At 36.1% G+C, this 21932-nt stretch overlaps 1 protein-coding gene across 1 annotated transcript in view; it reads left to right on the top strand.

Moving 5' to 3' along the window:
- MTPN (myotrophin) overlaps positions 1 to 20412 on the top strand; it is a 64325-nt gene extending 43913 nt beyond the window's left edge. Inside the window, exon 4 of the mRNA XM_069087297.1 lies at positions 17091 to 20412. Within this exon, the coding sequence (XP_068943398.1) occupies positions 17091 to 17177 (87 nt within the window). The 3' untranslated portion in view covers positions 17178 to 20412. The remainder of the gene's footprint in view (positions 1 to 17090) is intronic.
- Positions 20413 to 21932: the final 1520 nt, after the last annotated feature.

Genomic DNA, 21932 nt, shown 5'->3' with positions numbered 1-21932 from the left:
GCAGTCATCCAGTGAGTCAGGAGAGTTGGATTTTGGTGATAAATAAGGTTTGAGACCTTGTCCTGACATATGTTACCTGTGTGTCCATTGGAAAGTCTTAAAACATCTTTGAGCCTCATATTACTCATACGTAAAAAAGTGAACAATACTTATATTTAAGGGAGCTTTTGTGAACAAATCCCTTTATAAACCCTGAAGAACTATATAAATTAAACTCTTATTATCAGTAATAATCATAATGAACATTCTCCTATTATGGTTCAAGTGCAAGCATGATTTTTTTTTTTTTACACTTCATCGACCCTTCCCATAGTACCTGTAAAAATTTGTACAAATGAAGTGGTCCCTTATGCTCTTCAACGGTTTGGTCAATAAATACTCATCCAGAATCCTAAACTAAGTTATATCAGGAAGAACTACAGTCAGTGTTTGGGATAGGATGGCAGCATCATAGTCTGGGAAATCTCTTCCAGGTTCTGCCACAGATACACATCCTGACCTAATTTTTACTGCTTCATTCCATTCATACCCCAACCCTGACCCATATTCAAAATGTAAGCTCCTTGAGAAGGTGGTGACTTATGTTTATTTGTTTATTCAGCACCTAGGAGAGAACCTGACACATAAATGACACTACATGTTTATTGATTGATTATATGACCACACAATTTCCATAACTGGTAGTGGCATTGTTGACGAAGTTCTTAGATATACTGTTACTTAGTTATATAATATTCCCAAGTTTAAAAACATTATTTTTATTAATTTGCCTGTGAGTAATTAGGATAAGACTGGTTTGGTTAAAAAAGAGTCATAGAATTCAGTTGTGATGAACTATATACCACCATAAGCTTTATTCAGTTTCCCCTTTGAAACAGCAAATATGAGAAAGATAGATATAAGAATAGAAGTTCTACTCTTTTTGTAAACTAGGACATTTTCATGTTATTTTAAGAAAAGTGGATATCATTCCAGAAAGGGTGGGTGTTAGTCTGGTTGGGTTGTTAAAATTTGTATGTGCCTTTGTGTTGTCATAGAGAACTGGTCCTGAAATGAGTAAGACCTGGGTTCAAGTTTTCTTCTGTTGAGGTTTGGTGAGGGGAGGGTCCCCCCCAAAGACCAGAGTACTATAACAGGTAGTCTGGAATGAATTTAGGGATTCAAGCATTCTTTAAGTCAAGGTAGCAAAGGTTTATTGTAACTCCAATATAGTGGATAGAACTCCTTAGGGAACTTTGCATTCCCTAAGGAACTTGCAACTTAACAGGACATTATCTGGCAGATATGCTAATTAGGTGGTAACTTGCAACCTTGGTCACAGGTAGCATTTACTACTGAAAACCAGGGGAAGGGGTTTCTCTAGGGTGTATTTTTGGTCTGTTACGACTGTAGCAAGATAGCTTTGAGAATTGATGTCCATAGCTTGACCTCTGGATTGAATATGATAACTTTGGGAATCAATACATGATAATTCTATAGTTACAAGATAGTCCTGTTTTTGCAAGAGATTTTTTTCAGAAGTCAGGTGGTTCTTGTAATGGGAAAAGATAGTTTATTTTTATTAGGGCCCATTTATGAGTAATTGTGGGGAAAAGTAGTTTGTCTTACTGGGGCCCACTCATGAGTTATTGCTAGGCATAGTGTCTTTGGACTGGGGAGAAAACTGTGAGGGACAGTGTATCTTGAGGCTAAGGAGAAATGTGATTTTGGAATTGGGGTCCAAGCACCTAAGCACCCCATCACTTCCACACTTAAAAACTTTATGACTCAGGTGGCTAGGTGGCATAGTGAATGGAGCACCGGCCCTGGAGTCAGCAGGACATGAGTTCAAATGTGTCCTCCGACACTTAACACTAGCTGTGTGACCTTGGGCAAGTCACTTAACCGCAATTGCCCTGCCTTCCCCCCTCCAAAAAACAAAACAAATAAATAAAACTTTATGTCTCTGGACAAGTCACTTAACCCCTCGGTACCCCAGGGCAACTGTAATACTATAAGTTGTAGAGACTGTGTTGAGGGAGTTTCCTCAATAGTAATTCCTTATATCAATGAAATACGAGATCCAGTCCAATAATAATAATAATACTTGAATGGATTCATGATAACAAACCCTTGCTTTTTTATCCTGTATAATTCTCATTCCCTTTTTTAACTCACCAGTTGGTGATTAATCTATCATACAGATAGTTGTCTTCTAGTTAATTCCGTATTTTATGGATACCAATGCAATACTTAGAATATCTGTTGTAATTTCCGTCTCTCAGTATAAAATTTGGCCAACCTGCTTTTCCAGTTTCTCATACTACTTCTTATACTATAACCTTCATTGGTTGATAGGAGGCTGCATACAGCCTACTTAAACCTACTATGTATCTTTATATTGTTCTTTGCATCTCCTTCAGTTTTGATCCTAAGGCTGTGATGATCTGTGATTCTCACCCATAAATCATCATTTCAAGGATTTTGGTGTTGAAAAGATGGATTTTTGCCAGAAACAAGCAGCTCAGGATTGTTAAAAGCTCTGAATAATTCCTGAGATCCAGGTGCCCATTCAGTTCCATTAAAAACTCATTATCCACATGCCCTAAGTGCTAGGGACAAAAAGACAGTACCAGCCCTCGAGGAGTTTATAATCTATTGAGAAGACATGCAAACAAATATATACAAAGCAAGCTATATACCGGATAAATAAGAAATAATTAACAAGGAAGGCCCTACAGTTAAGTCATTTTGTTTATTCAATTCTTTTTGACTCCACTTGGGGTTTTCTTGGCAGAGATACTGGAGTAGTTTGCCATTTCCTTCTCCAGCTCATTTTACAGATGAGGAAACTGAGGCAACTGGGATTAAGTGATTTGCCCAGGGTAACAAACTGGTCAGTGTCTTAGTCTAGATTTGAACTCAGTAAAATGAGTCTCTGCAGGCCTGGGCATTCTACTGCACCATTTAACTGCCCTAGATTTAAGAATTATATAACTAGAATTAAGATGAGTTGGGAAATGCTTCCTGTAAAAGATGGGATTATTATTTTAAATTTGAAGGAAGCTGGAGTAATCAATAGTTAGAGTAGAGGAGGGAGAGCATTCCAGGGATGAGGGAACAGCCACAGAAATTCCTGGGAACCAGCAGATGGGAGGTGGTTTAGTTTTGTTCATGAAACAATCAGGAGGCCAGTGTCATGGAATCAAAGAATACTTGGTGGGGAATAAGGTATTAGAAGACTGGAAAGGTAGGAGGGGAGTAAGTTATGAAGGGCTTTGGATGACAAACAGAGCATTTTGTGTTTGATCCGTTGGAGTTTATAGGGACCAATTTCACTTTTGTGTTGTACTTAATGCTTGTTAGCTGATTAGCTTTATGATCATAGAGAAATCTCTTAACCTCTCTGAGGCTCAGTTTCCTTATTTGTAAAGTAGAAATATCTTACAGGGTATTGTGAAGAAGGTGCTACATATATCTGAAAGCACTTTATAAATATGATTTATCAGAAATATATTTTGGGGCAGCTAGGTGGCACAGTGAATAGAGTACCAGTCCTGGAGTCAAGAGGACCTGAGTTCAATTCTGGCCTCAGACATTTAACATAAAAACTAGCCATGTGACCTTGGGCAAGTCACTTAACCCCAATTGCCCTCCAAAAAGCAAAAAAAAAAAAATCTTTTACCTGTGGTTTTAAAAAACATAGAAGACATAGAGATACTTTCTAAATAGGTCGAAGCAGTAGGAGGTAAGGGGACAGTATTAAATAATAATTAAAATGCTGATGTGATTGACTGATACAATGAACCCAACACCTCACCCTTTTATGCCAACTAAGCCCAGATAATTACAGCTGACAGTTTATTTAGCACTGGAACAAATGTAGACCATGACATATCCTTCCCCTGCCCCCCTCCCCCTTTATGTGTTGTTCTAGGTCAGTTCCAGTTATTCCTGTCACCTGCCTAATGTCTCAAAGTAGAATAAAATTACTGTTAACTGTGTGTATGTGTGAACAATGGCTCCCTTTCTACCTCTTGGGGTGAGACAGGCCTAGTTCTCTGAGGAATGAAATAAAAGGAGGCAATTTATTGTCTTCTTCGTCTCTTTCCCACAGGCCAAGTACCTATTCTTCAGCTATTTCAACCAAATTGGGATCATTTCTCCTTTAGGAGGTTTCCCACCCATTGGTCCAAAGGAATTAACATGGCTACTTTATAAAAATATTCACCTCTCCCACTCTTAGTGAACTAGACTGAATGGACCGCCCATCCTTCTAGGCCCTGAGCCAGCAGCTCAAGGCCTATTAGAACAAACCTGGTTGTCTTGGACCTAGTACTTACAGAGACAAATGTCCTTTATTTGTACCCTCCCTTTGCCTTCGAATCCAGTCTGCCTGGTTTCAGATTAAGAGAGTGGGTGAATGAAGAGGACTCCATTGTAAACATCAGTTTTATAAGTGCTTCTTTAGTAGTACTGTGCATTGGTCTTCATTACCATCTTTTTTTTAAAGTTCTATATTCAGATATTGTTTTATTATGGCACTTTTAATTTCTTCTACTTTCTTGAAAAATTGGTCTTTTTTGTTCGCTTAAAAAATAGTCAAACTTTTTTGTTTTGAGTACTATGAGTGTACTTCTATTTTGTAAAATAAAATGAAGCCTAGAGAACTCAGGTTCAAATCAAGTTCAAACTCTAGAACCTTACCTGTGTGTGCACCCCAAAAACTGAGTGCAATGGAAATAATACTCAGAGGTTTCTCAAGGTAGGAAGCAGAAAAGAATAGTTGAGTACGATCTCGAAAAAGGGCCACCCTCCTGACAGATGGTCAGGGAGGAGAAGCAATTTACAAAAGGAAGTGGTGAAGTTATAAAGCTGGAATTCTCCCCCACCACTCTCCTGATCCTTTTCTTCCATTGGCTGGAAGTTAGGTGTACAATCTAAGCACAGCAATCTGCCTCAAGTACCAGAACAAGGAAACAGTAGATCACCCAATGTACATTTGAGAAAGCACTTCTGACCTTATTTGGCATATCTTGTGCTGAGGTGGCACTGGGAGGGTCTCCATTGCTCTCAGTCCCTGATTCCTACAAGGTCAGGTGACTTCTAAACTTAGGCCTAGTAGATGCTGAAGCCACTCTAATTTGATTTTTCAGAAGGGAGAACTTCACTGTAAATTATCCCTCACACCTGGGACTATTTGTTTGACCTTGGACAAGTTACTTTACCTCTTAAGGCCTCAGCTTATTCTTCCGAAAAATAAGAGAGTTGGATTGAATGATCTGTAAGATTTCTTCCAACTCTAAATCTATGCTCCTGTGATATTAAATAATTCTTGCTGTCCGTCATCTTTAATTACAGTATGTATGTGTTTTTACCTACCAATGGAGTTTAATTACATTTCTGCCTTATCAGTAGGGGAAGAAGTAGAATGCTTTTTAAAAATATAATTGACATCAGCATAGCATCTTTAAGCCAAATAAATTTCTAAATATACTATTAATATTTTTACAGCTGCTATGAGCTCTCTCCCCAAACCTTCCAGGTTTGCCCTCTAAGTGAAGGAAAGAGCCAAAGAATTATTTATTAGCAAATTTGGGGGGGAGGGTTTACAAATAAAAGAAATCTGATCCCAGAATTTGTGAGTTCCTTCAGGTTATATGATGAGTAAAATATGAAACAGACAATAGCATCTAGGACTCAATAGTTCTCAGATTTTTCTCATGTGCTTCCGCTTTTGGATGATATTTGTAGCATATTACTAATATTCATCTTGAGTAATTCAACCATCACTCAAAGACTTCAAATTAGTAGGAACCCATTACTTTTATGGGTAGTGGATTCTTCTTTAGAATAGTTCTCATTAGGAAGATTTTTCCTCCCTTGAATCTAAATCTGCCTGTCTTAACTAATTTTCATTGCTTTTAGTTCTACCTTCTGGAGCCAAAAAAGAACAAGTTTAAATCTCTTCTATATGACAGTCTTAAAATATCTAAAATATCTATCATGTCACTACTAAGTCTTTTCTAGGCTAAACATCTTCAGTTTCTTCAGCAAGTTCTTTTATTATGGTCCCTGGTTTCATTTCTACTTGATCAACTTAATTTAGTGATTTCAAGCTTATTAGTGACCTTCCTAAAATGTGGCACCCAGAACTTGAACAACAATATGCCACTTACATAAAATTCAAAAATTGTTGCACAAATAATCAATACAGTTAAGATTTGAAGTGAGACTGTTAACAAGAGAGGAAATCTTTACAGCAAATATGTCTGATGTTTAGATATATGGAGAACTGATTCAGTTATGTAGGAATAGTCATTCCTCATGAATAGGAAGTTCTCCGGGGGGGAGGGGGAACTAATATTAACAATAATATGGTGGGGAAAATGGTCCAAATCATGAATGATAAGAGAAATTCAAATTAACTCCCATGTACCTCACATCTAAAGATGACAAAACAGGAAAATGATCCTTGTTGGAGGGGCTACTTTCAGAAAACAGGCACATTAGGGTACTGTTAATGCATCTGTGAATTAGTCTAGCCATTCTGGAAAGCAATTTGGAACTACATCCAAGACATCACTAACAGTGCATACCCTTGACCCAGTAATACCATTACTAAGCATAGACTCCAAAGAGATCAAATAATGAAAGGGCCCATATGTATAAAAATACTTTTTAGCAGCACTTTTTGATGTAGAGGTAAAAGACTAAATGTTCCAAATGAGACATGGAATGTCAGACATAGCCAGAATGTGGGTTTGTTTTATATGACCTTCCTTATGTGTTACAAAGAAAGCTTTTGGGAGGTTTGTTTGGGAGCATCAGGGAAAAACAGGAGGAGTTAGTGATAAAGATTCCAAAAAGAAAAGAATCTCATTGAAGCATCTCATTAGAAGAAAACAAAAGGAGATATAAAAACAAGATAACTTTGAAACTCACTTATTAAATTTATTATATACCTCTAAAAAGCAAGTTGTATGTATTAGAGCTTCACAAGTTCATATACAATCCCCTTTTTGTTCTTTGTATACGGAAATGTTCATGTTAGTGTTTATGACGTTCAGAATAACAAAAACTTGCTGTATGAGGGAACCAGTTATCACTGTTATGAAGTGAAGCAAGCTTGGTGGGTGCTATCATTTTTTTTTAGGTTTTTCTAATGTGCATTTAACATTATTATTTGCCAGGTATTGTGTTAGATACTTCACATATATCTTATTTGATCCTCACAACAACCTTTGAGAGATGCTATTATTATCTCTATTTTACAGTTGAATAAAATCCAAATAGAGGTTAAGTAACTTGCCAAGGTCACCCAGCTAGTGAGTGTCTGAGGCCAGATTTCAACTTACGTCTTTCCAACTGCAGGCTGGACACTTATCCACTGTACCACTTTTGGCATTTAGTGAAAGTTTTAATTATTGAGTGCTACAGTCTAACAAGAGCCCTCTTTTAGGACTGGAGAACTATGACTTAATTCATTGCTCTCCACTTTATTCTGATTAAAAACTCAGAATACCAGGGGCGGCCAGGTGGCTCAGCAAGTAAGAGCACCGGTGTCGGGATGACCTGGGGATCGAATCCGGGCTCAGATACTTAGCACCACATCCAGAAATAACTGGCCGTGTAACCTTGAGGAAGTTACTTAAACCCAGTTGCTTTAAAAAAAAAAAAACCTCAAATACCTGTGCTTTTGTAAGTATATTTTGTAGTTTGTAATTTGAATACACTGTTGATAGGAGTGGTAATTACAGATAAAATTCCCTTGAATGATCAAATGATTAGCATCAGGATTTTTCTAGGTCTTTAGTTTAATGTGCATTTTATATAGAATTCAGTCCCATAATAATCTAATTTCTATAATTTTAATATGGTACCATAATAAGGATTACCCTAGCATTAGCACACTTTGCAATAATACTGGGCATAACTTATAAATCATATTGTTACTCTGTCAATAACAACATAGAATAAGAGATTTTATAAGATTATAAACCTGTGTTCCTGGCCTGACTATATCCAGATCATGAGCTGTAACATTATAAATTTTAATGCCTCCAGCATCCTAAATTTGGAGTTATAAATTACAGTATAAAGACTAAAGTGTGAGGGTTTAGGAGGATGAGCTTTCATTCAGCAAACTCAAATTTGCTTTAACATTTATCTAGTTTTAATATGGTGTATGTTCTTAGTAGACCTTAGTAATCTAAAATCCTTTAAAGGAACTATAATATAGATATTATAAATAGTTCATACTGTTTTGTGAATCATCAAAAACATGTGAATTAGGATTTTTAATGGTACTATGTTTAACTTCAAACCAGTAAATCTGTAAATCACTGCTAGGTACAATATGCCATGTAAGGTGCTGAAGCACAGAAATGAAGAACAGTAGACTATGAATGCCCTCTGGAGTTTTTAATCATCTCTAAGTACACGTGACATGTACACAAAGAAGTGTGACAGTGTGGACTGTGATAAATACTTTCCCTTCCCATAGAATTCTTTAATCTTTATAATATCAAAAATATTTCCTGACATCCATATCTTAACACTTAATCTGTTTCATTTATATTATCAAGTAATTAGTTTACTACTTTGATTTTTAAATAGCTCAAACACAGAATTATTGTTATTAACACATGTTGGACATGATTTATCAAAACAACTAATCTCTTGGCCCCTTGGTCTCTTCTCCTGGTTTATCTTTCTGTTTGGGGGAGTGACTTGTTAAGGGTACCTTTTTTCCAACATCATCAAGTCAGTAAAGGACTTGCCTAAACCACTTTAAATTTAATTGTTTTCTAGTAGTTTCTTATATACCATGTTTCCCCAATAATAAGCCCTATCCCGAAAATAAGCCCTCCCCTTACTGTGTAAGATTCCTCTAAAATAAGCCCTCCCCCAAAAATAGGCCCTATTGAGATTGCTACTGTAGTGAAGGTGATCCCCTATGCTACACGCTACATTACGGTACCCTCTGTATGCACCGTCCCGTCCCCCCCCCCCGTGAAATGCACACCACGCTCCGAGCTGCAACCAATCAGAGCTACAGCAGTGAGCGCGTCATCCTGTTCTTCCCCAGTGATTTGCTTATTGAATAAATGTACATTTTTTTGTTCACATTTACCTGTTTATTAAAATTGCTGTCAATGTTCATTAAAATAAGCCCTCCCCTGAAAATAAGCCCTCTGGTGTTTTTCTGTCCAAAAAAAAATAATAAGACAGTATCTTATCGGGGAAACACAGTATGCATCTTATTTCCCCAGCTAGATTTTTGGTTCCCTTAGAACAGAGATAATGATTTTATGTTTCTTTTCATATCCCCTAAGGTACTTACGTACAACCATTATTAAATTTATAGATTAAGTGATGATTAGAGTAAGTCTCTCTTCATTTTTGAAATCTGTTGTGATTCCCACAATTTGATCTTTATTTTGACAACTCCTGTCACCTCCACCTAATTATTTATTGGCACACACCTTGCCATATGTATGAAGAATAGAAAATGCTGAGGTTCAGCTGGTCAAAGCTGCCAGAATAGCAGGCTTTCCAATGGGAGAATTTCTTAGAAACAAAGAAAGGAGATGGTAGAGTAGGTCATAAAACTTTAGGCTCTCCAAATTTCCTCTACAAAAAAAAAGACAGAACATCACCTCAGAGTGAACATAGAGCAGCAGAAATTTAAAAAAAAAAAAATCGGGGTAAAGCAGTTGTCCTCTTAAGACAACTTGAAAAGACTCCAAGAAAGACCCAACCTCCTTGGGTGGAGGATTGGCTTGAGTGAAGTACAAACACCTCCAGACTGACTCTGCTGAATCAACAGACAACAAGCTCTGGGACCAGTTGAGTAGGAGAAGACTGAAGGACCTTACACTGTTGTGGGACACCAAACACTGCTTTGCTGGCCAGACATGGTCCCTGGCTACAGCTGCGGAGGACAAGAAGCTAGCACATGCCTAACGAGTGCAATAGCAGAGGGGCAGGGCCCTGCTGGCTATGGGTACTTGTAGGAGAACAGAGTCCCTGGTTTCAGTTATGGGAAAGAGAGGACAGTTGAAGTTTGCAGCCACTAGAGGGACCACAGCAAACAAGAACATTTTCTAGATGGCAAAGCTGGGAGGGCCTTACCCATGGTTTAGAAGTGAAGAGGAGTGCCCAAGGTTGGGCTCTGGGGACAGAGTTCAGAAAATAACAGTAAGAAGGACCTGAAGCTTGGGGCACCATTATCCCACACCTCAGGACTAGAACTTGATTATAATAATCTGCTAAATAAAAATGAGTTAAGCAAAGGAGAAAGAACCCAACCATAGATAACTACTATGGGGATAGAGAAGATCTGGGTTTATATTCAGAGGAAGATAGTGGAGCTAAAAAAAAAGTCCTTTTTCAGTGAGAAGCATCAAATGGTCACTAGCCCAACAAGAATTCTTGGGAAAACTTTAAAAAGGACTTTAAAAATCAAATAAGAGAGAGCAAGGGAAAATTAGAAAAACATAGTAAGAGTAATCCAAGAAAATCAGAGTAGAAAGACAGCCAACTGGAAATATAGAATCAAAAATTTAAGGAAGAAAATAATTCCTTGAAAATTAGAATTGGGAAAAGGGAAGCTAATGGTGTTATAAGACACCAAGAAATAATAAAACAAAACCAAAAGAATGAAAAAAATAGAAGAGAATATGAACCATCCCAGTAAAACAACAATCTGGAGAACAGATTGAGGAGAGACAATATAAGAATTGTTGGATGACCTGAAAGTTATGATTTAAAAAAAAAATCTTTATTACAAGAAATTATTAAGGAAAATTGTCCCACAGTTCTAGAACAAGAAGGTAAAGCAGATATAGGGGGGAAAATTCACCAATCACCACCTAAAAGAGATCCCAGAAGGAAAACTTACAGGAATATCATAGCCACGTTTCAAACCTCCCAGGCTAAGAAGAAAGTATTTCAAGCAACAAGGGGAAAAAAAATAATATAATTTCACGGAGCTGCAATCAGGATTACACAAGATCTACCAGCTTCTACATTGAAGAACTAACGATCTTTTTATTGTAGTTTTTATTTTTTTACCTTTTGGAAGGCAAGTGGGATTAAGTGACTTGCCCAAGGTCACACAGCTAGTTTTTGTATTAAGTGTCTGAGGCCAGATTTGAACTCAGGACCTCCTGACTCTAGGGCCAGTGCTCTATTCACTGCACCACCTAGCCACCCCAAAGAACTATAGATCATGGAACACTATATTTTATAGAGAAAAAAATGCTACAGTTAACAACTAGGGGTAGCTTACCTAACAAAATTAAATATAATCCTGAATGGAAAAAAAAGATGGACATTTAACATATTGAAAGACTCAGATATTTGTGACACAAAGAACAGAACTTAATAGAAAATTCAACATATAAGATACAGGAGAAATATATGGTAAACATTAAAGACCAGTTATAAGGGACTCAGTAAGGTCAAGCTGTTTATTTCTTATATGGAAAAATGTTATCAGTACTTTTATGACTCATTATTTGGGTAATTTGAAAGAAAGACTTGGGCTCAGCTGTATATGATGAGGTGAATCTTAAAAATAAAACTGCTTAGGGAGAGATAAAAAGGAGTGATTATCTCATACAAATAAAGGCATGAAAGGAAGAATTGATACAGAAGAAGTGGGAAAGGAGGGCTGGTAGTTCTGGAATCACTCATTGAAAATGGGTTAAAGAGAGAACAGCATACATGTAGGGGGGTGCCAAAGTCTTCTAAATTTAGAAAGATATAAGAGACTGAGAGGATAGGATAGGTAGGGACTTTCAGAAGGGTATGTAGATTAAGAAGTAGGAGGGGGCAGGGATAAGGGAAAAATCTCTTTAAAAGATAGGTAGATAGGAGGGTGGGAGGAGACTTTGAGGGGCGGGTAAATTAAGGAATAGGAGGGCAAGGTACAGGGTTAGAAGTAAATTAGAAGAGAGAGGAGGAATAGGGCAAGTGTAAATAAGGTAAGGAGGATAGTTAGGAGAAATAGGATGGAGGAAAATATATAACAAGTAATTATAATTTAGAAATGAATGGGATAGATTCATCCATAAAATAGAAACAGCAGAATGGATTAAAAAATCTGATTTTGACAATATTTCATTTTCAAGAAATAAATAAAAATGAGAGATGTGGAGATAAAGGGCTGGTATAAAATTATGTAGAAAAAGCAAGAGTAGTAATCATGATCTCAGACAAACTTAAAGCTAACATGGATTTAATTAAAAGAGAAAAATAGAGAAACTATGCTTTGTTTACCGGTATTATTCAATGTTGTTTTAGACCCATTTAAAATAACTAGACAGTATAAAATACCTGAGAATATACTTGCCAAAACAGACAGAAACTACATAAAACATTCTTTATACAGATAAAGTCAGATTTAAGTAATTGGAGAAATATTCCTTTTAATAAGTAAAGCTAATATAATTTTTAAAGACAATTTTTTCTAATCTATTTATTTAATGCCATCCTGATTAAATTACTTTAAAATGTTTTATTGAGTTAGAAAAAATAAAATTTATTTGGAAGAACAAAAGTTCCAGAATTTTAAAGAAGCTGCGGGGGGTGGGGGGGGGTATGTAAAGGAAAGCTTCGGTAGTACTAGGCTTTAAACTATGTTATAAAGCCAAAGTATTACTAAACTGTAAAAATAAAACCAGTGTTGCCAAGATTAGAATGAAAGCAGAAAATTGGGGAAAAACACTTTCATAGACAATCTCTCAGGTAGGATATGATTGTGATGGAATACTGCTGTGAAATAAGAAATGATGAGCCGGTTGACTTAGAAAAATAGGAAAAGACTTGGACCTATAAAGGGAGATGCTTTCTACCTCCAGAGAAAAAACTGACAAATAGAAATATACATAATATGGTCTTACATAAATGGATGTGTGTGTTTATAGATATGTCTGTATTCGATTTTTAATTGCAGGCTTCTCTTGCAGGGTGGGGGGAGAATCAAATAAAATTAAATGTACACAGCAGAAAACCTAAAAGAAAGCACAGAAAAGCTGGGTTGCTTTGAAAACTGTATAGGATTTATTACATAGGTTTTTGTGAAATGAAATTTGTTTTAAAATTTAAAATCTTCTCTTATGTTCTGCTGTGTACATGAAAATGTGCTTTTTTCCTTTTCTCATTTTATATTTAATTTTCAAATGAATTTTAAAATTTTAAAAACAAAGATTTTATAGTATCTCCTCTCCTGATGTATTGTTTTTCTGACTGCAGTGAATTCTCAGTATAACAAATACTTTATCTAGGCTCCGATCCCATAATAATCATTGTTGTTGGAAGCTTGATGTGTTTTCATTATAGATGAAGGGTTCTTAACCTGAGGTCCATGAACTTGGATAGGGGGGGAAATTCCATCATTGTTTTCACTAACCTCTAACTGAAATTCATTTCCTTTAATTATGAAAAGCATTATTTTTGAGAAGGTTCATAGGCTTCACCTTATTGCCTAAGGAGTCTATGACACAAATTATATAGACTATTGAAGTCTTTTAATCCTTAATGTTGCTAAAATACTGAACATTTATTATTTTAAAAATAGAAAGCGATACATTTGCATACTGGTCATTAAATATAACAATAACACATTTGAATATACCATTTATATTAAATACTGGTACTTAAAGGAAAGCAGATTCAGTTAGAGAATGGGAAGGCAGGTAGAGACTTGTGAAATCCCCATTATTTGAGGATTTCTGTTTACTTTTCCTTTTGATTGCAATGGTATTTAGATTTATTTCTATTCAAAACCTATGATTTTCCTTATTACTCATTTTTAGGCTTATAACTATAACAGGATAGGAGTAGGTAAGAGAAAAGGAAGAAGGGGAAGGGTTCTTGTTTAATAGTTAAGATTTCTCTCTAGTGTAATTAACTGTACTTGTGAGTAGTGAAAGACTAGAATGGGACTAATAAGAAAAGAACACTGGCTCTGGCATCAAGAGGGACTCTGCTTACATCTCAGCCATTTACCAATTTATGTTACTGTGGACAAGTCACTTATCCTTCCAGGACCCATCCCCCTACCTGTAAAATGAGAGTATTGGACTAGATGATCACAGAGGCCCCTTTTAGCTCTAAATCTATGAAATCTGTGTGTGCTCTCCCCTAGACAAGGAGATGCTGCCTCAAAGAGTTTGCACCAGGGAATGCTGTTGATCCAGAAGAACATAGTCGCTATCTAAAACAACTAGATTGTTTCAACTAGATTGAAAGTAGGGGGAAGAAACCCTTTACTGAAGGTGGAAAGAAAGAATAAATAGATAGATATAGCAACCATGCTGTGTTGAAATGAAGTTTGATTTATACATGAGAGAACTCCACATAATTTCACATCCCACTTTTAGGAGGAGATGTATAAATGGAGAATGAGAGTGATTGAGAATGAATTAGGGACATAAGGAGAGGAAAGGCTGAAGATACTGTGGATCCTATGCTAGAGAATCATGTTGGGTAGTGCAAGGTCATGGATTGAATTGACCTCATAAAGGTCAGAGGATCCAGGATGATTTGGGAGGATAGCATGAAGTAGTTGACCATAATGTAGAAGATAAGGAGGGAGTCCATTATAGAAAGGAAAAAGCTAATGAATGTGATAAAGTAGGACCTGTTGTTTGATTAACATTCCCTGGGAGAGTAGGTTTGATAGACTTTGGGGCGGGGGGGGGAGGGGGAGTAGGAGAGATGTCACGTAATTATGTTTTGGGGCAAGACAAGAAATGCCAAATTAAAGGTATGGGATAATGATGGAAGACTTTGGAGTCAAAGGACATGAGGTCAAATCCAAGATCTTCCACTTATTATTCTTGTGATCTTGGATAAGTCATTTATCCTTCCTGAGCCTCACTGTCTTCATCTGTAAAATGAGGAGTTTGGACTAGGTAATCTCTAGGGATTCCTTGCAACTCAAAAACTGTATTAAGTTAGAAGAGTAAGTGTGAATTCTGAGGGTCTAGAACACTGGTTTCCAAAGTAGAGATCTAGGGGGCTATGTATGGCTTGACCCATATGGCTCAACCAAAGGATGAGAAAATGGATTGCATGAGATTCTTACCTATTCTTATCCCTTAACATTCCCCCACTCTACCCTATGCATGGCCTCACCTTCCTCACCCCTGGGATTAGTGCCCCCCAGGGAAATTATGATCTAACAATTTACAGGAACACCTGAAGTGCAGGTCTGACAGTAGTCATACCATTACTCAATAAACTTAAGTGGCTTGACTCCCTGTTGTCAAGGATCAAATGTTTCATTTTTCATCACATTTTTTTAATGTCTATTTTTGTGAAATTTTATAATGTACATAATTAATGGTACAGTCATATAGATATATAACAAATAATTGTATGCATATTAGGGATGTATACTCAAAAAATAGTTTACTGACAGGTGACTAAACAAAAAGGTTTGGAGACCACAGGTTTAGAGAGTAATCTAAATTGAGACATTAATGATACTATGGGGAATGACAAAAAGGATTATAAGTTATGTGCTGAAGTTATCAAAGAAGGATCCACAGGATTGTAGATCCACAGTTGGAAGGGACCTTCTTGTTCAACCCACTACCCCCAAATTTCAGAGATCTGAAACTGGGCAACTTGCCTATGGTCACCAGTAAAAGCTGTGATTAAAATGGAGGTCATATAGCAAATTCGGTACTGCTTCCATTGTACCATGCTGCCTCTTAAAAGTGGAAATATGGGTACCGGAGGTAAGATGGGATGGTAATAAAAGGAAGCAGAACAGTGTCTTTAATGAGATAGGTCACAATCGGGGTGGGTCCTAACCTTTTTTCTATCATGGAGCCCCTTTGGCAGGCTGATGGAACCTTGCACAATAATATTAAATAAGATAACATTCAGAGAAAACTTATCATATTGAAATACAATCTTACCAAAATTTGTAAAAGGTGCCTAGATTCCAAGTTAAAAACCTCCAAATTAGGATCGGGAAATTTAGAGAAAAGGTAAAGAATTTAGTAAATAAAGGAGAGCTTCCACACATTGGAGCCAGTGACAGTGATTAAGGGGGAATCAGGAGTGGAGTGAAGGGGTACACAGGGGTAGCATCTGGTGTTGGAGACACCAAGAACTCTGGGCTGAGTGGACATATACAGATGACAAGAATATTGGTATAGGGCCCACAAGGTTATAGGTGTTCCCTGTGAATCAGGGAAAGTTAAACATACATATTTACTTCATGGAGATGAGATAGGCTGATGAATACACATATGTGTGTTCATGTGCACAAAGACTACACAGCCCAAATGATATCTGAGCATTACACATAGACTCTCCATGTGGCAGCACTTAATACAAAATTTTTCCCTCAACTTATATGGTTACAGTAGCATGGTAGTCCATCAGAGAACAAGGATGGAGTAGAGAATATTCTCCATAACCTTTAATATATTATTTTAAGCCCATATTTTTATCAAGTAAAGTGAGCGGTATCATACATCATCCTTAGGAAATTCATCTAGTTTTATATCCCTGCTGTGGATTTAATGTGTGTTAACTATGTATTATATGCAGTATCACTTTCCAGTCTTAAAGAGAAAGCTGTAAATAACTGATTCTTCTCATAACATTATTCCCTGGTAAAATCAAATGTATTTCTTTTCTCCTGTTAATTACAAATGCTTTGTGAAGAGATGGTGTATAAAATATAATACACTGCATATACTATAGTACAGGAAAAGAAAATTACTTGTAGCCAACATCATCAGAATACTTGACTGATAGATTAGATTATCTATGCCTTCTCCCAGCCTATTTTAATTCCTAGACTCCTTTCTACTGTGATAGTTTGTTCTTAAGAATTTTCCTACAGAACTATAGGATCTTCCTGAGAGCATATATTTTGACCTGGAAGGTACCTCAGAAGTCATGATGTCCAACTCCCTCATTTTTTAGATGGGGAAATTAGAATGAAGACAGTTAAGGAATTTTTAATTCTTAATTAAAACATTCACCTAAACTAAGTAATCTTGTGGCAGCCTCACCTTTCCACTAAAAATAAACATTTAGTGATAATTCTTCACTCTTTCCCTCTCTCTTTTTAGGGTGCTGATAAAACTGTGAAAGGCCCAGATGGACTAACTGCCTTTGAAGCCACTGACAACCAGGCAATCAAAGCTCTTCTTCAGTGATGGCTGGATGGACTGATAAATATGGAAGAATGCCTCTCCCGTGGCCTCACACTGCTGCCTGTCTGTCTGTCACTCTCTATCTGCCAGCTTCTTCAGCTAAATACTTTTTAAGAGAGGTGAGGGGAGAGAGAAATTCATGATAAATTATACTACCAGAAAAACTATTTTTAGAGAGGGTAAATCCATATGATCAGGACTTTATTGGGATTCCTGATCATGTATGTCACTCTCTCGTGTTTCTAATAAAATTCAACTCATGCCCTGAAGGGCAAAAACAAAATATACTGTTTAACATTCAACCTGTGCAGCTCCCTAACTAGTTTTATTAATTAGATTGTGTTGAAAGGTCTGATTATATAAAGGCCTACTTCTATATACTTTGTAGCCCTAACTGTGGAAGCAGTGATGGCTACTATGTTGTAAACTTAGGGTGCTGAGATAAGCAATTTAGCTATAGCCCTCTGCCTTAAGATTGCACTGTAATGGGGATTTCCTGGCCTGGTTAAGAGTGTTGCCTATGGTTGGTGACCAAATCTCTCCTCAGTAACTTTGATTTAAACAAAGGCTTGATTCAGATAAGGAGGGGCATACCCTTTAAAGCTGGATGACTGGACTTTGAATTTCTCTTCCCTTTCCATGTGGGTTTTCATGTGTCCTTAAGTAAAACTGACCAGTCTTATTTATAAAATTTTGGGAGATCTGAAGGAGAAATAGCATTCCAATATATTCATTTTCTCCTCTAGTTTGAGAATTTGTATTATGCATGAAACACTTTCAAACTCTTCTAGCAGTGAGCAGGGATTTAAAAGTAGAATCATAGCCATAAGTGTGTTAGTATCATAGAAAAAGGAAATAAGTTTCCTAGTAACTGAAGGTTTTCTTCTACTTATTTCTATTTGAAATTTCTCTTTGAAATAAATTTTATTTGAAAAATCAAGGAAAATAACTTGAATAGTTTCCTCAGTCCAACACTGAATGCTGATTCTTATGGAATGAGATTACTTATTATACCATGCTAGGATGGGGTTTAATATTTGAGTAAGTTTAATTTGACCCAGTCTCCTCAAATATAATTTGTTATCAAATAACTCAAAGTTTCTGCTGGACATATGGCAACCCACCTGGATAATACATTGTAACTTCCTGTTTTAAAATTATGCATTACATAGAGTATGATGATACACTTTAAAAATGATTCTGTACATTTAGAATAAGTATCCAATTACAGTGTTTTTATAACTTGAAAAAATATTGTACACACCACATAATATTTGTTTCCTGAACATTATGGCAAAATAAAATATGAATACTTAATTTTAATATCTCTCATTTAAATGATGACAAAAATCAGGAGTACACACTAAACAGAAACATCCAGATAAGTTTAGTTTAATAATAAATGTTGGATTTTTTTTTTTTTAACCAAGTCACGCAATTTTGAATGTACCTCAGATTTTTTTAAAAGGCCTTGCATTCAGATTGTGGAATGGGAACAATTTAATGAAGATTTTTATACATAGTACAGCATCTTTCCAGAGAGTTAAATTATTACTAAGAACAGCCAGCCTGGCCAGTACCAAAACATATTAAATAGTTGTTGATTGGTTACATGTAGTGGGTTTTTTTATTCAGGATTCTTTCCTCTCTAAGTGACTCCTCTTCCATCTCCCACTTCCACAACCAGTCCAACCCCCATGATTTCCCGTATTCTGAGAAACCAATCACTGAATAATTGTTAAAAATGACAAGTATATTTGGATAATTCTGCTGTCTTATTACAGCCTTTTTATATTTAAGAAAAACTTATTAATCAGGGTTGGCCTACATCACTGAACTAAAATGGAGACACCTCTATTAAAATATAGAGCATCTGTCCATTTTAGTTCCATTAAAGTAGTACAGTGTGTGTGGTTTTGGTTCAGTTTTTTTTTTCCCAATTGGCATGATGCTATTTAAAGGCTTAGAACTTATCCTTTACACAGTTTCTTCCTTACCTTTCAGTGTTTCTTTGTAGTTAACTATTGCAGAATGTATGCTGTACTCTTTGCCAGGCCTTCTGCTTTCCTCAGTCATTGTGGTATACTAAACTAGTTGATGCTTTGTACAAGTTATCCTGTTTCTTGTAATGCAGTAAAGGCAATTTTGCCTTTTCACCTTTCTCTTTAACATCTTGTAAGCAAACCCCATAATTGTGAAGAGCTCCCTTGCTAAGACAATATAGTAATGTAGGATAAACTGTACTGACCAAGATGGTTTGGGGTTTCTTTTCTCTTTAATTTTTAAACTAACATCATTATTTATAATGTATCTCTGAACCACTTTGGCAGAGAAATTGACAACACCTTAACATTAATATTTTTGAGCAAAGAAAAACTAAAACTGTGTCCTTTTTTTTTTTGCACTACATGCATCAGTGAAAGGAAAAGTCAAATTAACATTTTTGTCCTCTTGAAGTAAAATTAAGCATCTCAGCATTTTCTTTTGCTTTGGTTTTCTATTTTTTCATTTCCTCTTCTGATCTCAAGTAAATACTTATAGGTGGCTTACCTTTATCTTACACCAGCACATCAGTGAAGTGTCAAATTACAACTGCCACACTAAGACAAATTCCTGTGGACTTGGAAATTCAGATAGGCCCTCTTTACCTTTACACACCCATATGTTTCTTCTTTGCACAGCACGCTTTCCTAAATTTTAATTGTGTACAAAGGACAGGTAGATATAATATGTGGAAGCTGCTGACAAGTAGGCCACTCACTCCTTACTGTTTTCACCCAAACCATGGTTAAAGACCTATGAATATTTACTGAGTTTTACATCCTCTGCACCCTCTACTTTGTTAAATTACATTTGAAACTTAAATTGAGCTGCTACCTTCTCCCATGCAATATTGTCCGCATGAGTGTCTATTAGAAGAAGCTGGTGAGAGTGCACTCCCACATAAGCAATTGCAGTGTTTTGCATGCAAAAATAAACAAATCAAGCTGTCCTAATTCTATTTTGTAAATGGAGGAACAATCATATCTTTCTAAGCAGTAACGGAAAAATAAAACTAGTGCTTTTGTGCATTTTGATATATCTGAGTTCATTTTTCCACAATGTAATTCTTTTGACACGGTTAGGTTTCTCATATTATCCTAGTTCATGAACATCAGAATGCTAAATAATACTGTGTTTAAGTTTTGTGTTGCAAGAACAAATGGAATAAACTTGAATTGTGCTACACTTGGACAAATCTGCAGTTTTATTTTTTGTCCTTGAATATATTTCACCTACCTTTCCCTGACATCTCTGCAAATATAGCAAAAACTTGATTACCTTGAACTTTCATTTAATCAGAATTTTTCAAGCTTGTATTGAGGGGGGTTGTTTGTAAAAGGTTTTTGTTTATAAAAGAAAAGAGTATTTTCTAATCAAATGTAACTTATCCAGTATAGATTTGTCCAGTTCTTCTGCATCAGTACTAGAAGGAACATAGATTCTATTATGTCCATTATGCTAATACATTTTAGGAAGATTTTTAGTAAAAATGAGTTTTGACTTAACCAACAGTAATCAATCCCCAAAGCATTCCAATTACCTCAGATAGTTATAGCACTTACTCTAGTATTTTGATATATCGGCATCATAAATATATACTGAGCATCCAGATTCTGTTAGGTGATAAAGAGTGGCTTTTGTCATTAAACATTTGAATCACAGAACTGAACAAGATTTTATGAAAAACACCAAATTTGACTGTTGAATACTCTTAATACTGTGTTGGAGAGCTCCATATACAATCCAGGCTCATGGAAGGGACCTTAGAAATTACCTATGCCAAAGATTCTTAAGGTGCTACTATTTAAACATTTTGCAAGTTGCATTTCTCTGTGTTTCCTTTGTAATCCTATGTATTTTGTGCATTTTGTAATATTAAGGAGTCCATGACATTAAAAAAAAATTAAGATGTAAGCTAACTCCTTCATTTTACAGAAGATGGAATAGAAGCCAAGTCCTTTCATTCCAGACCTAGTATTATTTTCACAATATCAGACAATATTGTTAACAAGCATTTAATTAAGCACTTACTATATGTCAGGCACTGTGCTAAGAGCTGGTGATAAAAAAGAAAGGCAAAAACATAGTTCCTACCCCAAGGAGCTAACATTCTTAATAGGGGAGACAGCATACTAACAACTATGCTCATACAAGATACATACAGTTATCCCTTCCACATCACAAGGAGTAGGGGCACGAACCCCTGTGATCTAGAAAATCCATGTAGGGGCAGCTAGGTGGTACAATGAATAGAGCACCAGCCTTGGAGTCAAGAGGACCTGAGTTCAAATCCAACCTCAGACACTTAACACTAGCCGTGTAACCTTGGGCAAGTCACTTAACCCCAACTGCCTTGCCTTCCCCCTTCCCCCCCAAAAAATCCATGTAAAATTTTTTGGCTCTGCCTTCATACTAGAGAAGTCTGATTTTCTTTTTCTTTTATGGGATATTTACAACTCCTTATTGTAAAAATAGGATTTAAGTATTTGTGCTTATTATTAAGCTCTTTTAAGTATTCATAGGCCACATGCAGGTCAATGTTAAATAAAAATACTATATAAAAAGTACAAAATAAATATGAAATTGTTTTAAATGAAAGTAATTTGAGAATAATACTGAACACGCTGCATGTGTAACAAAGGAATTTTTTTTTCATAACCATTGAGTAGCATTTGTAGTATGCCTTACATGTCCATGTTAACCTAGATTAAGGAG

This window comes from Petaurus breviceps, unplaced genomic scaffold (assembly GCF_028583685.1).
Source record: "Petaurus breviceps papuanus isolate PSGF00001 unplaced genomic scaffold, PetGlider_PUasm1.0 181, whole genome shotgun sequence".
Lineage (NCBI taxonomy): Eukaryota > Metazoa > Chordata > Mammalia > Diprotodontia > Petauridae > Petaurus > Petaurus breviceps.
This window is presented reverse-complemented; position numbering and strand designations above follow the sequence as displayed.